Source organism: Asterias amurensis, chromosome 9 (assembly GCF_032118995.1).
Source record: "Asterias amurensis chromosome 9, ASM3211899v1".
Taxonomy (NCBI): domain Eukaryota; kingdom Metazoa; phylum Echinodermata; class Asteroidea; order Forcipulatida; family Asteriidae; genus Asterias; species Asterias amurensis.
The window spans coordinates 19,928,975-19,948,322 of NC_092656.1; the positions used below are offsets into that span (position 1 = coordinate 19,928,975).

The 19,348-nt window shown below is 37.1% G+C and overlaps 2 protein-coding genes across 3 annotated transcripts in view; one reads left to right on the forward strand and one right to left on the reverse strand.

Moving 5' to 3' along the window:
• LOC139942350 (uncharacterized) overlaps positions 1-15,409 on the forward strand; it is a 44,146-nt gene extending 28,737 nt beyond the window's left edge. The window contains exons 3-4 of the mRNA XM_071939191.1: positions 7,352-7,550; positions 10,985-15,409. Of these exons, the coding sequence (XP_071795292.1) occupies positions 7,352-7,550; positions 10,985-11,035 (250 nt within the window). The 3' untranslated portion in view covers positions 11,036-15,409. The remainder of the gene's footprint in view (positions 1-7,351; positions 7,551-10,984) is intronic.
• Positions 1-19,348, reverse strand: part of LOC139942349 (cyclin-dependent kinase 7-like) — an 82,109-nt gene that overhangs the window by 38,122 nt on the left and 24,639 nt on the right. The window lies entirely within an intron of this gene.

The window sequence follows — 19,348 nt, forward strand, 5'->3', positions numbered from 1 at the left end:
AATAAAAAAACAAAAGTTAGCAAAAATATTTATAGCACACCCTGGCAGGACACAGAATCTTGGCTCTTGGTTTTTCTTCAGCAGGGAATTATTGCCTCATGCAGAGTACAATCAATGCTTCTCATGAACAGACTAACAAAAAATGACTTTATTTACTCAGGTGTGCGCAGCTTTTGATTTATACTCGGAAGTTATTTGCATGAACGGAAATTAAATGTTGCTTTCTTAGCAAGGTGAAATATGACTTGGGGAGTGTTTTGGGACGACGGTGTTACTGTTAAGGGACCCTAACCAAGTGTTGTGTACGTGTAACCCAGATGTTGCAACCTCATTCTTAAGGTTGCTTAATTATTCTATAATTTTTGCAGGTGAACTAAACATATACCCCCGAAGGAATGTATGTCTTGGGGGATAGAGGATATGTATGTCCGCATTTCAAAGCAAATTGAAAATGATGACATACTTTATAAATTGTGTCACTTTGTGAAGGAAACAAAGTCTGGAGAAGAGAATAAAAACAAGATTGAATTTCAAAACAGGGACAAGTCTGCCGAAGGCATAGAGCAGCAGCGTTTGCTGCCAACACTGCCGGACTTAATTTCTCCTTCATTTTTTTCCGGAAATTTTTACAGGCTTTTTGAGAGAGGACTTAGTTTATTCGTCTCGGACAAAGCCTTTAAGCTTTTAAATCCTTACTTCATAATAATTGAAAGTAAAGTCAAAAGCCCATTAAATTAAGTTTGACTCGGATAAATCATCAACAACCGTACATGCTTTGATTAGTATACTATAAGAATTAAAGTCACCTGGAAATAGAATTTTTTTTCTTTCAAACATAAGAGTATATGCTTACGAACAATAAAACAATTTTTTTAGTAATTGTTTGTCACGATTTATATGTTTAAAAAATATATAAAGTTGTTTGGGGGGCTGACTCCGCCTACCCCTTTTGTGACATCATTCAAGGCAGACTTTGCCTGCAATGCGTATAGTAAACACACGTGCAACGTACATGTACATCCAAGTCGTGAGTTGGTACATTTCAAAAAGTGTTTTTCTGCATTCAGCAGTGGTCCGTACATGTACTTTGCAATTGTGTTTACTCTACGCATTACAGGCAAAGTCTGCCTCGATTGACGTCACGAACAGCGCCCTCTTGGGTCGGGGTCTACTCTTAAATTTGTAAATAACATAAGAACTGATTTTTTAAAACCTTAGTTAACTGTTTATTCACATTCAACTCATCAAAACACATATATTAGTGACAAAAGCTTTATTTTGAAAAAATACCACTTCCAGGTGACTTTAAATAAAATTCAATTCAACTTGGTTTGTTAAGATAACAATAAAAATGACATTGACAGCAGCGGCGTTTCCTAAACAGGAAAGAACGGCATGCTTTAGCCATGACTGATGATTCTTAGTTTTCTTATAAATGACTAGGGATAGATAATGCGTTTAATCATCTTGAAAACAATGATACTGCACAACGTAAAGTCCTTCAAGGGAAGAATTGTCGTCTTAACTACCATAAGAAAGGGATATAAGATTGACGGTCTGTGCCAATATCCTCGCATCTGATGACAGCGTTCATTGAGTCTGAGTCAGTCATCTTGAGGGGTGTATAACCCCCCCCCTCCTCCCCCTAGTCAGGGCCATTCAGGTTGCAAGCAGGATATACCTGGATCATCACTATTGGCTTATTCAAGATAAATATCAAGACTTTCTCAAATCACAATTAAACCTCTTCAAGTAAATTTGAACTGATGGTGGAAAATTAACATCTGTACTAAGACTTACAAAAATTGAAGGTACTCTCGTGTGTCAATTATATTCTCCCATATTAGGGCGTGCACCAAAAAATTGTTCAATATAAACAAAGTGTCATGTCTGGTTTTCAGCTTGTCTTGCTCAAATAGCAGCCTCCATTATTCATGTTACCCCCCCCACTTCTTGGCTCCACCTACTAATAGGAGATGTGTATAGACGATGTGACCTCTGACGTCACACGAAAACCATAACAGTATTCGCGCGCATACCGCCGGGCAAAACCTTTGTGTTTTGGCAGCTAGCTAGAAAGTGTACGCAATCTTACTTTGACTACGCAACTCAGTGCCTGGCGAAACATGACGTGTATAGTGTATAGTGTTTTGTCAACAGAGGGCGGTTTGAATGTAAACAAAGGTCACATCGTCTATACAGCCACAATCATTGGTCTCGTTGGTTAGTGTCCATTTTATAAACCACAGTTTGAAAACCACTGATGTAGCAGTTTTCTCAATGTTATTTGTTTAGCAATTAAAAATCGCTGTGCTAATATTGAAGAAAGAGTGATTGAGTTTGTTAAAGAGTTAAGCCCGGTTCATATTTCCTGCGAATGTGAATGCGATACAAATGTCGACGTCACAAATTCGCAACGAAAATTTCGCAGCAGTTCAACTCTGCTCAACTCACTTGCGAATATCGCTGCGAAAGGAGGGCCGAACGTCAAATTCGCAGGAAGTATGAACCAGGCTTCACTCAATATTTGTATGTTGTTCATTTGGTACCTTTGTAACAGAAAGCAGGCATGTATGCTTTGTTTTTGAAAGGGCAAGGGCACCAAGGCATTTTCTCCTTGGTAAAGAGCACCCTTTGAGAAAATGTTTTATTTCTACTATAGCATTTCAAGGGCACCAAGGCACTGAGAAGGGGGCGAGAAGGCAATCACCTTCGTTGCCTCCGTGTGAAGTATCATAAGGCTTGAGAAAGTGTATGGTTGTGGTTGTGCACAGATTCTACGTGAAGCTAACTAGATTTATAGATTAGAGTTTGGATATGACAACTGTGACAAACACCTCTGAATCCAGAATTGATGACATCAACTGGGGATCAATAGAGAGATTAACTCACTGGCCCTTCTGCCAAGAGCCGGACAAACTCCTGTTCCAACATTTCACGACAAGTTCTTACTTCCTAAGCGAGGGGAAATTAGAACAAAGGCATGAAAGTACAGTCCTTTAATGGATCAATCTGTTTCTTATGACACATCTTAGGAATTCTTAGAGTGTACTTTCAAAGTTCAAGACAAAGTTGTAGGACACACTGTTTGTTTGTGTAATTAGGCAGTTACAATCTAAACTATTTCTCCTATATGGGATTTTCTTCCTGGTGTCTATGAACAATAGACTTAAATTGGGTTTTCTCTTAACTTTAAAAGACTTCATGTTACCTCATGGCTATCTAGCAAACTGTTGCGACGGTTAAGTTGTTACAACTTTTTCAATTTCCCCCAAACATTGCTCACTTTAAGAGCTATGAAGTGTCATCAATTACTACATTTTCTCCACTCTATATTTAGAAGGAATTCGAAACACAACAGTTCCCACAGAAGCCTGAAATTTAAACCAGATTATAAAAGTTGAGATGAACAAATCCTGTTTCGTCACCCAGTGAAAGAAAAACATAAATGTACTCCACTAAATAAGATGTGGGTTATCACCATAATATCATGGGTTGTTAAATTTAACTAGGATAAAGGATGGGGTTACATTCCCAGGGGGTGTAGTTTGTGCAAGAAATATGTGCTGGGGTTGATCGGAGGGTTAGGTTTCTAGCTAGAGTAGTACACATCAAAGTTAGTCATGAAACTTGTGAATCTTTTTTTATGAAGACGTTTCAGAGGCCTTGTGCGTCACAAAAGGTCTTAGAAACTGAAACTGTTGCATTTAAAATGGAGTTAATTTATATTTGGAGCTTTAAAAAACATTAATGAATGGAGAACAAGTGTTAAAATGACAAGAAATTTATGGATTTGCTAACCATGTTGAGTTTCCCAGGCTAGATGGCTAGCGTTAATCTGTGTGGGTGATGAAATCTTGAGGGACGTTGTATTTTCTAGCATAACAGGTGCGGTGTGGTAACACACAAATGCATTGTACAAATCAACGATCTTACGTTGTCGTCGTTTGTCGGAAACTCTACTTGGGTATCCATGGTTGAAAGTGAAATTCTTAGTGGGGGAACTACGCCACGCTGATGCGCATGAGAAAATGTATCAACCATAATGCCCATGAGACTTGCAGCTAGTTTATTATCAAGGAGGGGTAGTGCAAAAGAAAGGGAACTATTGATGTTACAATAGGAGACCCCCCCCACCTACGTCACCATAACTTGTATTAACCATTATGTTTATTATCAAAAGTTGAGGCTGGGAGAGGTATTACAAAGAAAATGACACCCCCCCCCCCCCCCCCACGACCACCACCACCCTCAGTGGTCTTTACTTTGGAAAACCATAAAAAGTGATGTACCCCTTCTCAGAGTAACGCAAAACAAAATATTCTCTTAAGAAATTTGCTAAGCAATTTTTATCTGTTGAACAGCTTTACAAAACAATGAAGTAGAGTCCAGGAAGGGTCCATCAACAGTCTTAGATGCCAGGTTTCTATCGATCACAACGGAACTTCTCACAGGGGCTTCTCTCATCTGAATCTAATTAGGTTGATTTATGTGTGAGAAATATTCCCTTTCTGTTAGAAGCCCAAATCTTGACGTTTTTACCCATTTCTGCGGCTCCCAGGAGAGTCAGCACATACACATAGGAACTCTTAGTTTCAATATAGGCCTATATTAAATTCTAGAGTTATTAAAACAGTTTCTTAGGGATGGTTTAGACTGTAAATATGTTCCTCGAATGGTGCAAAATGAGCTTGAAGTACATGTGGTTTACATATGGCTGAGGTAATAAGACACTTCCGCTGGGTGTTAAGAGTATCCCAGTGAGAATCAGAGGTTTCAATAGAGTTTGTAGTTTGGAATATTTCATCTAAGTACATTCACAGACAACATGAACTCAATATGAGTTCAGTGAGTAATCAAATAGTATTCAATGAGTTTTCAGTGAGTATTCAATGAGTTTTCAGTGAGTATTCAATGAGTTTTCAGTGAGTATTCAATGAGTATTCAGTGAGTATTCAATGAGTATTCAGTGAGTAATCATGAGTGCCAGGGCAAGTCCACAAACCAATTTCTCTGAGGTAAGAATACACAAAACAAAACAACTTGATGAGTACAAGTCAACTATATATTTCTGAGTGCGAGTTATGAGTAAAATATATTCAAAGAAGTAGAGAAGTCTCCCAAATTCCAAAAAATCTACTCCGCGATAGTATAACATACAGCATAACAAGCTCTCAAAAGAACATAGGCTTAATCTACCCAGCAAATAGATACACACATGGTGTTACCGCAAACCAAATGTACATTAACAACAAAGTTACAATAAAATAGGTAATTTGTGAGCACCTAAACCGATCCAGTTGTCTTCAGTCAGGCCACTTATTGTATAGAGTTAAATCATCAATCACATCAGTAGAAATTAATTTAAAGTAACTGGACAAAAAGATATCAAAGCCATATGGCAAGGAAATGTAGCTGGCGCGCGCGCTGTCTCAAAAACTGAGTTCCGTTTCATGCTTAATTGTTAAATTCTTGTGGCGTCGTCAAATCTTCTTTCCATGAAAACAGACCATTTAGATGTTGAGAGATGTTCTGCTTTTGTTAACTGCTTTTGTAAACTATAGACTAGGTTTTACCACTATACCACTGGTTCTTTGCAGAACCACACTAACTCAAAGAGCATTTCATGTACAATGTTACCAAAGACCTGACCTAGCAAAGTTTCCTACACTTATAATTAACCTAATCGGTCCTATGTAAACACCTCACATATTGCGATATTAATTTTGCATTTACAAAAACAACACAGTGAATGACCCACAGAATGTGTGCACATTGCGCTGTGTATATAAACCTGTCTCCCTAACCACAGGTAGCAACATAACAACATTACAAAATGTGTAACACCCATCTGAGTACCCTGTGGTGATGTGTCCTTATATCTCAGGTCAGGCAAACACCTGTTTTAATTGCTGAGTGGTTTTTACAACACACCATGTCTACATATTACACTCTCTACCACTGTGGAGTTACCACACAAGATCTGGACCCTTGGTATACAACTGGTAACTTTTGACAAACTTTTAAGGGATTAGAATGGTTAAATGCAAAGACAGGATTTTGAAATGTATTCTGCTGCATTGAAAACACTGTCATTATTCTTAAACAGTTCTTTAAAGTGATGTTATTTTATAATGAATGTACAAGTTTCTATAATAAAGCTCTTAAATTTTAAGAGTAACAACACAAATTGAATGTTAGTGAATTTATGAACAACTTCCTGTTTTGTCAAACCTTGATAAGTTCTCAACACTTTGTGACGCGCCATTACAGAACTAAACATATGCCATTCAAAGCAATCTACTGAACTTAACGTTGTCAATTCAACCTGCAACTTATTTTCCCTTTGAGAAAGGATCAACTGCATTTGGGCAAATAAGGCAAAGTCCACATGTTAAGTTATCACTTTCAAACAGTGCCTTTCTTGCTCCTTTGTTTTATGAATGTTTGATTATATTATTTGCAGTTTGAATTCAATCCATAAATGGGTTTATGCTAGGGTGCCCCCCTGCCCCAAGGCTTCCCCCACCCTGCCCCACCCTCACCCTGCCCCCATCCAGCACCCTGCCCCCATCCTGCCCCCATCCTACCCCCACCCTAGCTTACATTCTAACCCCTCCTTAAGACATATAGACACCTTGTCTTACTCTTTCTTCAATGTCCAGGTCCTCGAGCCACCTGTCTTTTACAGTTTATGCAAAACTTACCCACATCTCCCATAATTCTGTCACCCAGCAAAGAAGTCTGACAAAGTTAGCGGCATAATTGATGGTTTATTGGGATTTATGGAGTAGTGATGCTGTAGGGTGTTATTCAATGGCCTCTCTGGACATGCTGGTGAACTTGGGATTTGCAGAGTTGTGGTTCACAAGGGAGTGTATGTCATAACCCATTAGATAGAGGGTAACTTGAGTTATTGGGGGACTGTGGGGTGACATAAGGATGTGAAATGCTAAACAAAATTACATGGTTCGATTCAAGGGCAATAAGTTGTACTGAATCAAACAATCAGCACATTCATTCTATTTTATGACTGGAATGAAGAATACTTTTTCTTGATATGAATTGAGGTTGATGAATATCTGAAAAATGTCCCAATTTGATTTTAAAGTATAATCAGAGCTACATTGTAAATGCACTCTGTCGCATTATGGTGTTGGCCAAAGGAAGTTGAGACAAACAAGACTGGTTCCTTTAACAACACTCCCATCGTCCCATGCAATGCCACAGATCAAAACGTCGGAATAGAGGGAACCAGACAAAATGGCCTCAACCTCAAACCATCTTACTGCCCAAGTTAAGATTACCGACAATCTTATAAGCTTTTCTTTTTCTGACTTTCTTTTCTTAGAGACAACGTAGATCGGAAGAAAGGTTGCCAGGGGGAGTGTCAGCACACCTCCTGTATGGCGTGCGAGTTTGTCGCTCTAGAACCAGACTGTGGACGTTGTGGCAAGAATGATTATCGTTGCATGCGACAATTTGCAAAGTGTATAAGACGACAAGTTTGTACCAAGTCGCAGTGGCCATGCGGAAACATGGACCAGCAGGTTTGTGCACAATTCCTTACCTTCCTCCCGCCATGAAATAAAGTGTCCCCTTCATGCACCCACCATCGTTATTTTCAGAAGGGGAAAAAAAAGGAGCTTTTAAAGTATTTAAAAACTCCTGATGAATTCGTCTAGTAAACTGCCTCACTACTTTACAGTGTGATCACACTTTGACTTAAAAGGACAGTCCAATACATTCCAGCTGTTAAAAACTGCTACTTAGTAGGAAATTCCAAAAATTTTCACCATTTCTTTCACTAAATACTAGATCCTGTTATTCTGAAATTGTTTAAAATCCACTCCTTTATTTAATAAGTTAATGGAAACAGCTATTCTCATAAATGTACAGCTGGGGCAGGGTTCCTTCCCTTGTACCGAACATGAGATGCATTCATTTAGGATTTCCACTGAGTGGCACCTTGAGGTTGGGCGGAGTCCCCTAACAGTCAATTGGGTCCGTTATACTACAGGGCCATTTGAAAGCTGGGTCATGGGTCCAGGTACCGGAGAATACACTGAGGGTTAAGGGAGGGGGCCTTACCTTTTCAGAGCTAGTTTATTGCTATGTCATGATATTAGCTTGTTTATGTACCACACCCAAATCTAGTGATTTGTCCTGCCACTTATAATTACTCCCATACATGTTGCTTGTCTCATTAGAAATAATACACTTTCGGTTCTCTTCAAAAACATTTCTTTCTTTTTCCTCATTCTCTTGGTCATGAAATTGGGTGATGCAAAGTTAAAATAAAATACCATGTGTTTTTAGCTGAATGATATAGTGGACCCTATGGAACCAATCCTGAATTGTTTCTGCAATCGGCTTATACTGCAAATTAATTAAATCTTGGCTAATGTTCCTTAAGATGTGAGTTTTGAGTTGTAGGCCTATTTTGAAAACCTCTTAATCAGGTTGAGCTTTGAGAGCTATTTATGAAACTCAAACACAGCCAAACCAATGAAAGGAAAGGGAATTTCCTAAAAAAATACCTGATGTGAGTTTGTGAGCTAAAAGGATTCAAACAAGCCCGGGGAAAACCCCACAAATAACACAACTCAAAACTGCCACAAATTAAAATTTGTGCTTTGTTGCCAACAGTAAACACATTTTTTTGTGAGACGTAAGGACACATTTGCCATCTATAAAGAATAAATAATTTTAGCATCAATAAAGAGATGGGGAAAAAATTCACAGAGAAATGAAAGCACCCCCTCGCTAAGGAATGTTAGCTTATTTGAAGAATCCCAAACTGATGTCTGAAATAACGAGGACTAATATTTCTGTTCACAGGTGACCCAAATACCAGGTAAATGGTTCTTTATGTGACCCAAGACACCCCTGGCATTCCCCCGGCAATTTGTCACGTTAGGACCCAGCCACAAAACCACCTAATGCTCCTCAAAACTATTTATGTACACAATCCAATAAAAAAAAGACATGTGTACAAATAAAGTGGATTAATAAAAATAAAATACTTGTGTTTTACAGCTGGATACAGCTTGGTTAGTCATCAGAAATAGAATCAGTTTTGAGGCAAATTACACGTTACTCTCCAGCTGTTCTTGTTGTTTTTGTTTCTCATATAAACAAATAAATCAAATAATTGTGGCTAAACTTGCCCTTGTCTTTCTTAACAGTTAATCACGTCACAATGTTTGGCATCTTTGATAAAACTATGAAAGACTTTCCCTCTGATAATGGCCCAACTCCCATACTCAAGTCTTATATCTACTACAAAACAGAACTTCCAGGCATGAATTGGGTCCTTGGAAATAAAGGGAAGGGAAACTTCATTTAGTACATCCATGTACACATGGCAGGCCTGATACTTCATGGAGGCAACGAAGGCGATTGCCTCCCTTGCACTTGGTCATTGCCTTGGTGCCCTTGAAATGCTACAGTACAAATTTACAATTTCCTCATAGGTGCCCTTTACCAAGGAGAAAATGCCTTGGTGCCCTTGTCCTTTCAAAAACGAAGCAAACAGGCCTGGCATGGTGTAGGGTGCACTTATCGAAAAGAGAAGGGGTTCGCCCCGGTGTTCCTGGCTGGATTGGCAGCATATTGCGCCACAGCACCTTGTAAACCATTACAAGGTGCTTAAGGATTAGGTCTTATGTCTCAAAATTCGCCCCACTCCTTGCAGTAATAATACCTGGCGCTTTGTATCCTTTGGCAAAAGGCACGTTATAAATACGGTTATTATTATTTATTATTAATAGTCTTTCCAAGCTATTTAAATCAAAGTTTTTCAGATTTCCCAAGGGGAAAATAAAAACAGGAAATCAGATTTAAGTAAGAAGAATACCATGCCTAAACGTCTCAGCAAAAGAAATATGATTTCTTTTACCTGAGGTTTGAACTTTTGTTTTCATTCCTGATCATAGAGTGGCTTATAACAGGTGGCCAATGTTAATCAATACACCCCGCTTTTGGCACACACCAGAAAAATATCTTTCTCTCTCATGACACAACGAGGGAAAACTAACGGCCTCTAGAGATGCCAAGGCGGTTTCCTTTGAAATACACAAAAAAAGTTACCAAGTTATGGTATTTTGATAATATAAAGTAATTAAGCCAGTCATAAAACCGCAGAGAAAAGTGGGCAAATGGACTTGGATGACAACTTAGTGGTTAACAACCTCTTAAAAGGTTTTCTAAACAATGAAAGTAAAATAAAAGTGGGTAGGGAAGTCAAGTTTTTAGACCTATAATAATAAACTGTAAATTACGATTGAAGTGCAAGACCAATGGGTCTGTCAAAGAAAGTCAACGACATCCACATTTAAAGGTGTCAAGGCGTTTACTGACAGCATATGCATAACTCTGGCAAGATTGAAAATACTACAGTTCATAGATTTACACATACATGGCTAAGGTGGAAAAAACTTCCCTAGAAATAGTTTCCTCTGAAATGCTGCAGTTTTGAGAAATGAGTAAAAAGTTTTACTTTCTCCAGAAGATCACATCACACTGATTGAAACGTCATCAAGCAGAAACCGACAATTCTCAGTTGAGCAGAAACCAGCTCTTCTCAAGCCCGGTTCATACTTCCTGCGAATGCGAAGCGAATTTGACGTGAATTTGACGTCACAACCCGTCTTTCGCAGCGATATTCGCAAGTGAGTCGAGCAGAGTTCAACTGCTGCGAATTATTCGTTGCGAATTTGTGACGTCAACATTCGCTTCGCATTCGAATTCGCAGGAAGTATGAACCGGGCTTCAGGGCCACCCCTACTCACAAAAGAGATTTCTTACATGGTGTCACAGCAGACCTTACTACACTAGAAACCTACAAAGATTTTTATCTCACAAGTCTGAAATCCTCTGCAAAGATATCAAAGAAAGGTATAAAGTTTCCAAAACCCACATTCTGTGTTTCATTCCTAGTTTCGTCTCATTCAAAGTCTTATTATGATCTTCTTTCCTGCAGGAGACTTCGGGGAAATTTCAATGTCGTGTACCTGACTGCATCCCTGGTTAAGTGAGCATCATCTTTGAATCTCATCAGGTCTTCAACATCATCTTGAAGGAATACTTTGTCCGAGAGGTGGACACTTACACTGGAGCAGCAGAATGTATTGACAACATTTTGGACAGCAAGGCCAGCACAAGAGTGCCAAGGACTAATGTGAAATTCAAGCTTAAGTCATCATTTCTTGACAGTAAACTGACAATCATAATGGGGCATGGTTTGTCCTCAATTACCAACTATTGACAATGTACAGTTAAAAACATGGTGTTTTTTTCTTTGGCTAATTTACTTATTTAAAATATTATCTAGAAATGTTTCTTTTTGAAGACAAGAAAATGGTAATGATTTGCCTATTCGCCAATTTGTAAGTGTTTTGAAAATTAATATTGGACCTGAGTAGAAATTTGTTAAATATGTCAGAAATGTAATCAATATTGAGACATGTTTTTCTTCTATGATTTTGTTTTTCATTTAAAAAATTTAAACTACAGTATTGAAAGCACTATTTCTTTTTGTTTTAGTAAAAAAAATACTTTGTAAATATAAAACTGATGAATATATTTACTTTTTAAAAGTCAAGAAAAGTATCTGTTAATTAATTAATTTGAATCCTTCGATAATTTTGTGCTAAGAAATGCATACAATAAGATTTTGAAAAAAAAGTCTGACTTTTAAATTGTCTTTCGTAATGTTTTACTTTGACAATGATTTGAGGTAAGTGAATAATGTTTGTAAATAAGTTGTATTTTGTATCATTATAGTGAGGGTGATAAGGTCAAAGGTGACAGAACTGGGACCAATTTCATTGTGTTGCTTACTATAGCAGAAAAAAAATGCTTAAGCCTAAGTGTATTTTACATGTTAACAAGAACATTAGGCAGCCAGCCAGCAACCATGGGTTCACATTGTTAGGTATTCATTTACATACAGTAAGCATTGGAAGGTATACATGTTTTTTTATGCGCTTATGGTTACCAGCGCTCAAGTGGTTAGACTGCAGGACTTGCAATCACAAGGTTGTGGGTTCGAATCCCCCAGCTAACCGCTGATATCACAATGACTAGAAGAAATATTGCCGTCTAGTTACTGAATCACAATTTCTTGATTTGTGTCATTCATAATCATAGATGTTAAACGAATGTTTGTATGAGAGAGATTGGCTGTTGCCAGCTTGGTGTTTATATCCCTTTGTGGGAGTTTGCTGAGTTCCCTTGATGGGAAGATCATTCAAACAAACAAACAGACAAACAAACAAAAATGGAAATTGCACTGTAAGCACAAAATCAGTCATTATAAGCAGCTCTGAGATGTGGCCCTGATGATCATTACACCTGTTTTCTCTTTTGTATTCCCGTCTTCTCCCTCCCTTTGACCACATCTTCATTGCAGGACGGAAATAACCTTTAATCTCAATTCAAAAATATTCATCAGTAATAAATATTCTCCTTGTTTGGATTTTTTGTCAATCCAATGAGATCATTTTCGAATGCCTGCCATTAGAAAACAAAATAACGGAACGTTGCTTGGGAAAGACAACAGAAAGTTAATAGACAACATGTCACACCATTGCCATCATGGAGCTTTCATTCTATTAGACTGCATCCATAACAATTTCTAAGCAGTAAGAAGGCTTAGATATTTTCAGAACAAGGCATTTTACAGAGCATACAATGTGTATCAGTCAGGACATTGTAAAATCTAGTTCCAATCAGTTATGCCATCGCATTTACACCAGATCTGGGCCCAATTTCATAGAGCTGCTAAGCACAAAAATTTGCTAAGCATGAAATGTCTTCCCCGATAAAAACAGGATTACCAGCCAAATTTCCATTTGTTGCATATTGCTTGTTACTGGTATTCAGCTTTTGTTTGCTTATCCTGAAAGTCACATGGAAATTTGGTTGGTAAACCTGTTTTATAAGGAAGAAATTTCATGCTAAGCAAATTTTTGTGCTTAGCAGCTCTATGAAATTGGGTCCAGATCTGCCAATTGCAGGGTTGAACCCTACTCAAAAGGTGGATTAAAATTGCAGGATCAGATCCGGGTCTGATCAACCTTTCTGGATCTAGTGTATAACGGGGTCACAGTCACACAAATATTATGCGACTATGATGTCAATACTACTCAGAACAATTCCAAGTTGTTTTTCTTATAAGACAGATGGGCATTCTGGAGATGAATCTTATTTCAAACTGTGTCACTAGGAAAAGACTATTGTTTTTGTATTTTCTTGTAAATATTAAACACTGGGAAACCAGTTTAATGTCTATATTTTAAGAACAAAGTCTGCTTTCTGATTTTATCTTCTTCTTTTGTTTGCAGGATTTTGTTCCAATGTAACAATGAACATCAACTTGTTCTTAATTAACGTTACCTAAAGCAAATACTTTATATACCAAAGGTTTAAAAGTTTTAATAAGTGACATAAATGTTAAATGTAAGTTGAATTTCTAAAATACTAGATATCTTGTCATTATATAAGAACTGATTCTTTTTTCTTTAATAAAGTTGAATTGGTTAAACACATCTTCTTATATTATAAGATTGGTTTGTAGGATTGGGTTTTCTCAGCCCCTTTGAGTTTTACTTTTTCTTAATTTGTTTTTGATACTGGAATGTTTTCTATTTATTTTCAAACTTTGTAGTCTGTCGAAAGAACACATTATACAATATCAAAAAGAATCCATATTGATTTATTTCTCCTTCAAATCCATGCAATCAAACTATCTGGTCCAATTCTATAAAATGAGTATTTGGAACAATTTTCCACAAAAGTTAAGTAACTTGTTCTTATTGTAAACTTAAATCAAGTATTGTTAACATACAATAAAGCATTCCCAACACATCAGTATTTTCATATAAGTTGTTGTTGTTTACACAACCACTCAAAAACCTTGCAGCTGACTTCATCAAACCGCTGTTTACAAGAAAACAACAAGTTTGTTAATGAATGATGGATGTATTCATTGTAAAGCATGGAAGTGCCTAATCATGTGGTGTGGTGATCCAACGAACATTGGTTTTGTGTTCTCGTGAATGATAACACAACATTACGCTGTTAGGGGAAACTTGGCAACTCATTCTCTTCATGCCTTCACAGTCATTACACTTCTGTACCACAATCACCATTAACTCATTCACCGCCAAGGTCGTACATGTACTATTTATTTTATGTATCCTGAAAGTGCCATTATCGTTCATGTACGATCTGTTTTATGTACTCAAAAAGTGTCATCAATCGTACATCTACAACCCGTCAAGAAATACCATTGACTTTGGGATGTACCAAGGCAACAACAATCAGCAAGATACAGAAAGATTTGTTTTATACAGAGTTTTGAAAACCTCAAAACAGCTTTGAATTTTAGGTTTTAACGTGTAAACAAAAGGCAGGCACTGCAAGAGTTAAAAGCCATCTCTTTAGACTTACAAGGAGTCTTGGTGATAACTCTTTAGTGATTTAAAGGGTCTATGTAACTTTTGTAGGACAAAAACACAATGTCCACAGATGTACACTAAACTTACACAGTTTGAAGATAATGATACAGTCGTTTGACCAGTTCTGGATCACTTCTTGAATTCACATGGTTTTTTGTTGCAATCTCTTTGATATCTTAAACAAAAAAGTTTATCAGTTTACCTAAACATGTCATAAAACTCACCAAGTATTCACTGACAAAAAAAGATTAGTTCTTTTGAAGAGGCTTTGAGAAAAGTATCGTCACCTGTTTGACCAGTTCAGGATCAGTTGAATCTATTCTGAATCAGTAGAGTGCCCTTTATTGCAAACCCATACTCCCATTCATAAAACTGTCTCTCAAGGACACGACACATCAGAGGTGTGTTGGCATGGACTTGGACTTCCTTTCTTTAGTGAATGTCATGCAAGTGTCTTCAATAGCAGCGCAAAAACCCAGCGACAAAACCACAAAACAACAGCAAAGGCAAATGAAAAAGTGAAGCGAACCTAAAAAGCATTATTGACCCCTCCAAGCTTAATTTTCTCACAAAATAAAAAATCTACAAGAATTTGTTGAAGTAATGTTTCTCAAAATCAACTAAATAAACTTTCTACTGCAGTAGTATGATTTTACCAGACTTAGTAAGTTAGTGCGGCACCATTTGACGCAATGAGATGTTAAGTGATCCCGAACTGGTCAAGGGTAAGTTGCCCCCTCAAAGAAGATTTTGATAACTTTGTCTCCTCAAAGAAACAAGATGACTGCACAGTAATTACAGGAATGTTTTTTACACATTCTTATCATTTTACATAAATATTTTTTGCCCCGGCACTCCAATTCTAAAGGTAAGAAGTTTTAACAGTGTTTTTCAACCAACATTTTTCAACAAAAAAATGACAAATTTTGCAGACAACCTTCAGGAAAACAGCCATAATTTATTTGCTGCTGATGTTTGGCACCTTATTTTGGGTTTGTTGGTTTAATGGATGTTAATCTTCACATTTATCAACAGAAATTGGTAATAATGAGAAATGATATAATTATTTGGTTATTGCAAAGTTGAAGTGATCCCGAACTGGTCAATGATCCCGAACTGGTCAAATGACTGTAGTAGAAAGCCTCCCTGAAAATATTACGTACTGAGGTGCTGTAGTTTTTGGGAAATGAGTAAAACAATGCCATGAAAATAATTTTCGTCTCATGAGACGAAAACTATTTTAATCATTTACAAACGTACTTTCATGACATTGTTTTACTCATTTCTCAAAACCTACAGCACCCCAGTAAGTAAGATTTGAAGGGAAGCTTTCCACTATCATTATCTTCAAACCCTGTAAGTTTAATGTAAATCTATGGACATTTTGAAAAAGTACCCAAATCCTTTAAGATTGAAACTTAATCTTAAGATCAATCTTGTAACAACTCTTGTTTGTTCTCTGTTTTGAGACATTGCACAAATATTGTTTTACATTTTCAGTAAAGTACACATGATGTAAATTGTATCCCCTACACATTTTATTTATTATAAAAAATTACTACATTTTATAACATTTTTTTTCTTTTTACATAAATGAAGTAATTGGGGTGTATATTATTTTGAAAAAGCATGTGTTATACACTGGTGTGCCTTGTCATATCTTTATTGACAAATCACCTGATGTTACCAACAACAAATCTTGGTTGCGCCAATTACGGAGTCATATTTCTGTGTGTTAACTGCACAGTGCAACATGTGTTATTTATTGCACAGTGGGCAGGTTCGGCACTGGAGGCAACGTGTGTTACTACACAGTGCGCATGTTACGCACTGCGTTACACCACATCGTTCCACCACATCTTTTTCCATACAATTTGACTCCTCAAAAGGCAGATCATTGGGAAAACAGTGTAAGAGGTGTGTATAAACTTTGCTTTTAATTCAGTCATATCTACGTCTGTATCAGTAAATAATAAATATGGTGTTGCACCTCTTTTAGCAGTATTTATGTATTCTATCAAACTGTCTCAATTTTTGTATTAGTGATTTCAAGCCTGACTCCCAGTCTTGTGGTGCTATAAGGCTGATTTTCTTATGTAATGGACATTTTAAACTTTAATATCAGAACGTTTCTGAGTAACTATAAGAGGGCATTGGGACCACAACAACACGTGTAAAAGATTAACACTAGCCCTGGTTTTACATTTTTGGTTGAAGACATTGGACACTATTGGTAATTGTCTAAGACCAGTCTTCTCAATTGGTTCTTCTCAATTGATGCATAAAATAGCAACCCTGTGAAAGTTTGAACTCGATTGGTAATCAAAGTTGCAAGATAACTATGAAAGAAAAAACACCTTTGTCACACGAAGTTGTGTGCTTTCAGATGCTTGATTTCGAGACCTCAAATTCTAAACTTGAGGTCTCGAAATCAAATTTGTGGAAAATTAATTCTTTCTCGTAAAACTACGTCACTTCAGAGGGAGCCGTTTCTCAGAACGTTTTATACCATCAACAGCTCTCCATTGATGGTACCAAGTAAGGTTTTATGCTAATAATTATTTTGAGTAATTACCAATAGTGTCCACTGCCTTTAAGTCAGAGTTTACCAGACTTGATACCAAATGGACCATCGAGAAACTGCACCCAAAAGTGATTTTGTTTCTTGTTCACTCTTCTCAGTAGAGTATCGTTTCTTTTGTACTAGCTCTACGACATTTAAACTTTATTTTCATTTCATAAAAAAAAAAATACTTTAAAAAATGCTATTTATTAAAATGGTTGAATCTGTTACTTTTACTAGGTGACTATGCTGTCTTTGTTTATTTACAACTTTTCTGTAAGAAATCTTGTACTGGTCATGTTTGGATTAAAAGGTTTTACCGACAAAATATATAAATTGGTGCTGTCTTCTGTGATTTATTTGAGAGTTTATAGATATATATGCATAATGTATGCAGGAAATATGGATTGCCGAGACAAGGCAAGCTTAGCATGCCTCTTGCTTCCTGCCATTTTTCTGTTTCTAGACTCAGTTCAAATCCTTATGTCAGAACAAATCTACTGAAGAAAGTATGTAAATACAATAATTACCAGGAAGGAATGACAATTTGTGTTATATAGTTAAGCAAGAAATTGTTTACAAGCCGACATGTCGCCTCGTTGGTTTCAATTCGAGTGTTTTTTTTTACAAAACACAACAATTATTTGAGCAATGAAACGACTCTTTTGTTTTAAATAATTTCAGTCCTTTATCCTCATGACATCGTCATCATTTCTTTGTTATAATTCCTTCATTATTACAATGTGTCTTAAGTTGCTTTCCATCAAGGAACTGTCACAGAAAACCCCAAATTAAAGCACTTTGACAAATATTTATTATACCTCATCAATTTGTTTATGACTTTTTATTACATCTCTTCAATACCCTTCTTACTTCCTTAGTGAAAGTAAACCAATTTGATGCACTTGTAAGGTCCTTTAATAGCTCTCCCACCCTCAAGAGGGACACTCTAAAACGGTATTTTACCTCATTTTCCCCTTCGCCTAACCTCACAAGAAAGACAACTGTATAGTTTGAAAGACCTCCATGACTTGATTCACCAATGCCTCTCAGATCACCACCTAAGACGGACCACCATCGCAGACAACCATCACATCATCATACTCCAATCTTAATCATCTTATCTCAACTATTTCAATGTCATCTCATGTCTTTCCGTCTATCAAGAGCAATTACTTACTAATAAGACTATCTGACAGATTCATGGACTAGACTTAATCTACAGCTATCTGGTTTATAATAACATGTTTACCAGTCTTTAAGAAGTACTCCGAGCTGTTGATATGACTTATTAGAGATAAGACTAAGGGCCTGCTTTAGTACATCATCTTCTTATTATTAAAGAGGCACACCAGCATGTGGAACTTCCGTTGCTATTGACCCCTTGCACGCGCGTCACACGCGGCAGCTGATGCCACGCTCACCATGTTGGTGGTCAATAGGCTTACGTGTAAACGCCGCAGCACCTAAAAATGCGCACTTCACTGAATAACACACGTTGACATTGACCACCAAAATGGCGCATCCAAGATTATTCTGATGATGACGTCAGGTGAAATGGGTCAATACTTGTACAAAGCAGTCTTTACTTTGATTATTGTGCAAGCATTTCTTTCTACAAGTTCTCTTATAACATCTAAAGAAGACAAGAGGTAATGTTATCCAGAATTCATCGTTTGACCCATGCTTGCCTCCTAACCACTATCCATGCTTGCCCTTTGACCTCTTTCAACAAATTTAAAAGGTTAATTGGTTCAGAAGGAGAACTGCGAACTTGATGAATTTTATTTTCTTGATCAAGTCAACCATCCTGAAAAGGAGCCAAACTCTCCTTTTATTTAACCAAGCTTTCAATTTATGAGATTGTTTTCAACTCCACATAAATCATATCCAATCTTCTTGGGGATCTCAACTGAAACATTTCAACCAAACCAGCAATATCTAAAGAAGACTTGACTCCAGAATGACTACTCCTTCTCCTCAAGGCACCCACTAACCCACAACTCACGTCTTATTTGTTGTCTTAGTTCCACTCCATGGATTCTTGATCCTTTTGAATTTGAAGATGTACTTAACGTAAGAGCAATGCACATTGGGGTTAAAACCATACACAGCCTGTCTACAAACAAGTCATTTCAAGTGGGTCCAACTTCCTTTCATAAACAAGAGCAGAGGCAACACTTCAGATGACTCTTGTGCTTCAAGGGACGAGGAACCCTCAAAGACTATTCTGAAATGTCAAGAAGTGGGATACATTGCCACACTATCTCTGTGTCGGCAGCGGCTTCGCTTAAACAAACACCAAAGGCTTTCCCATTAC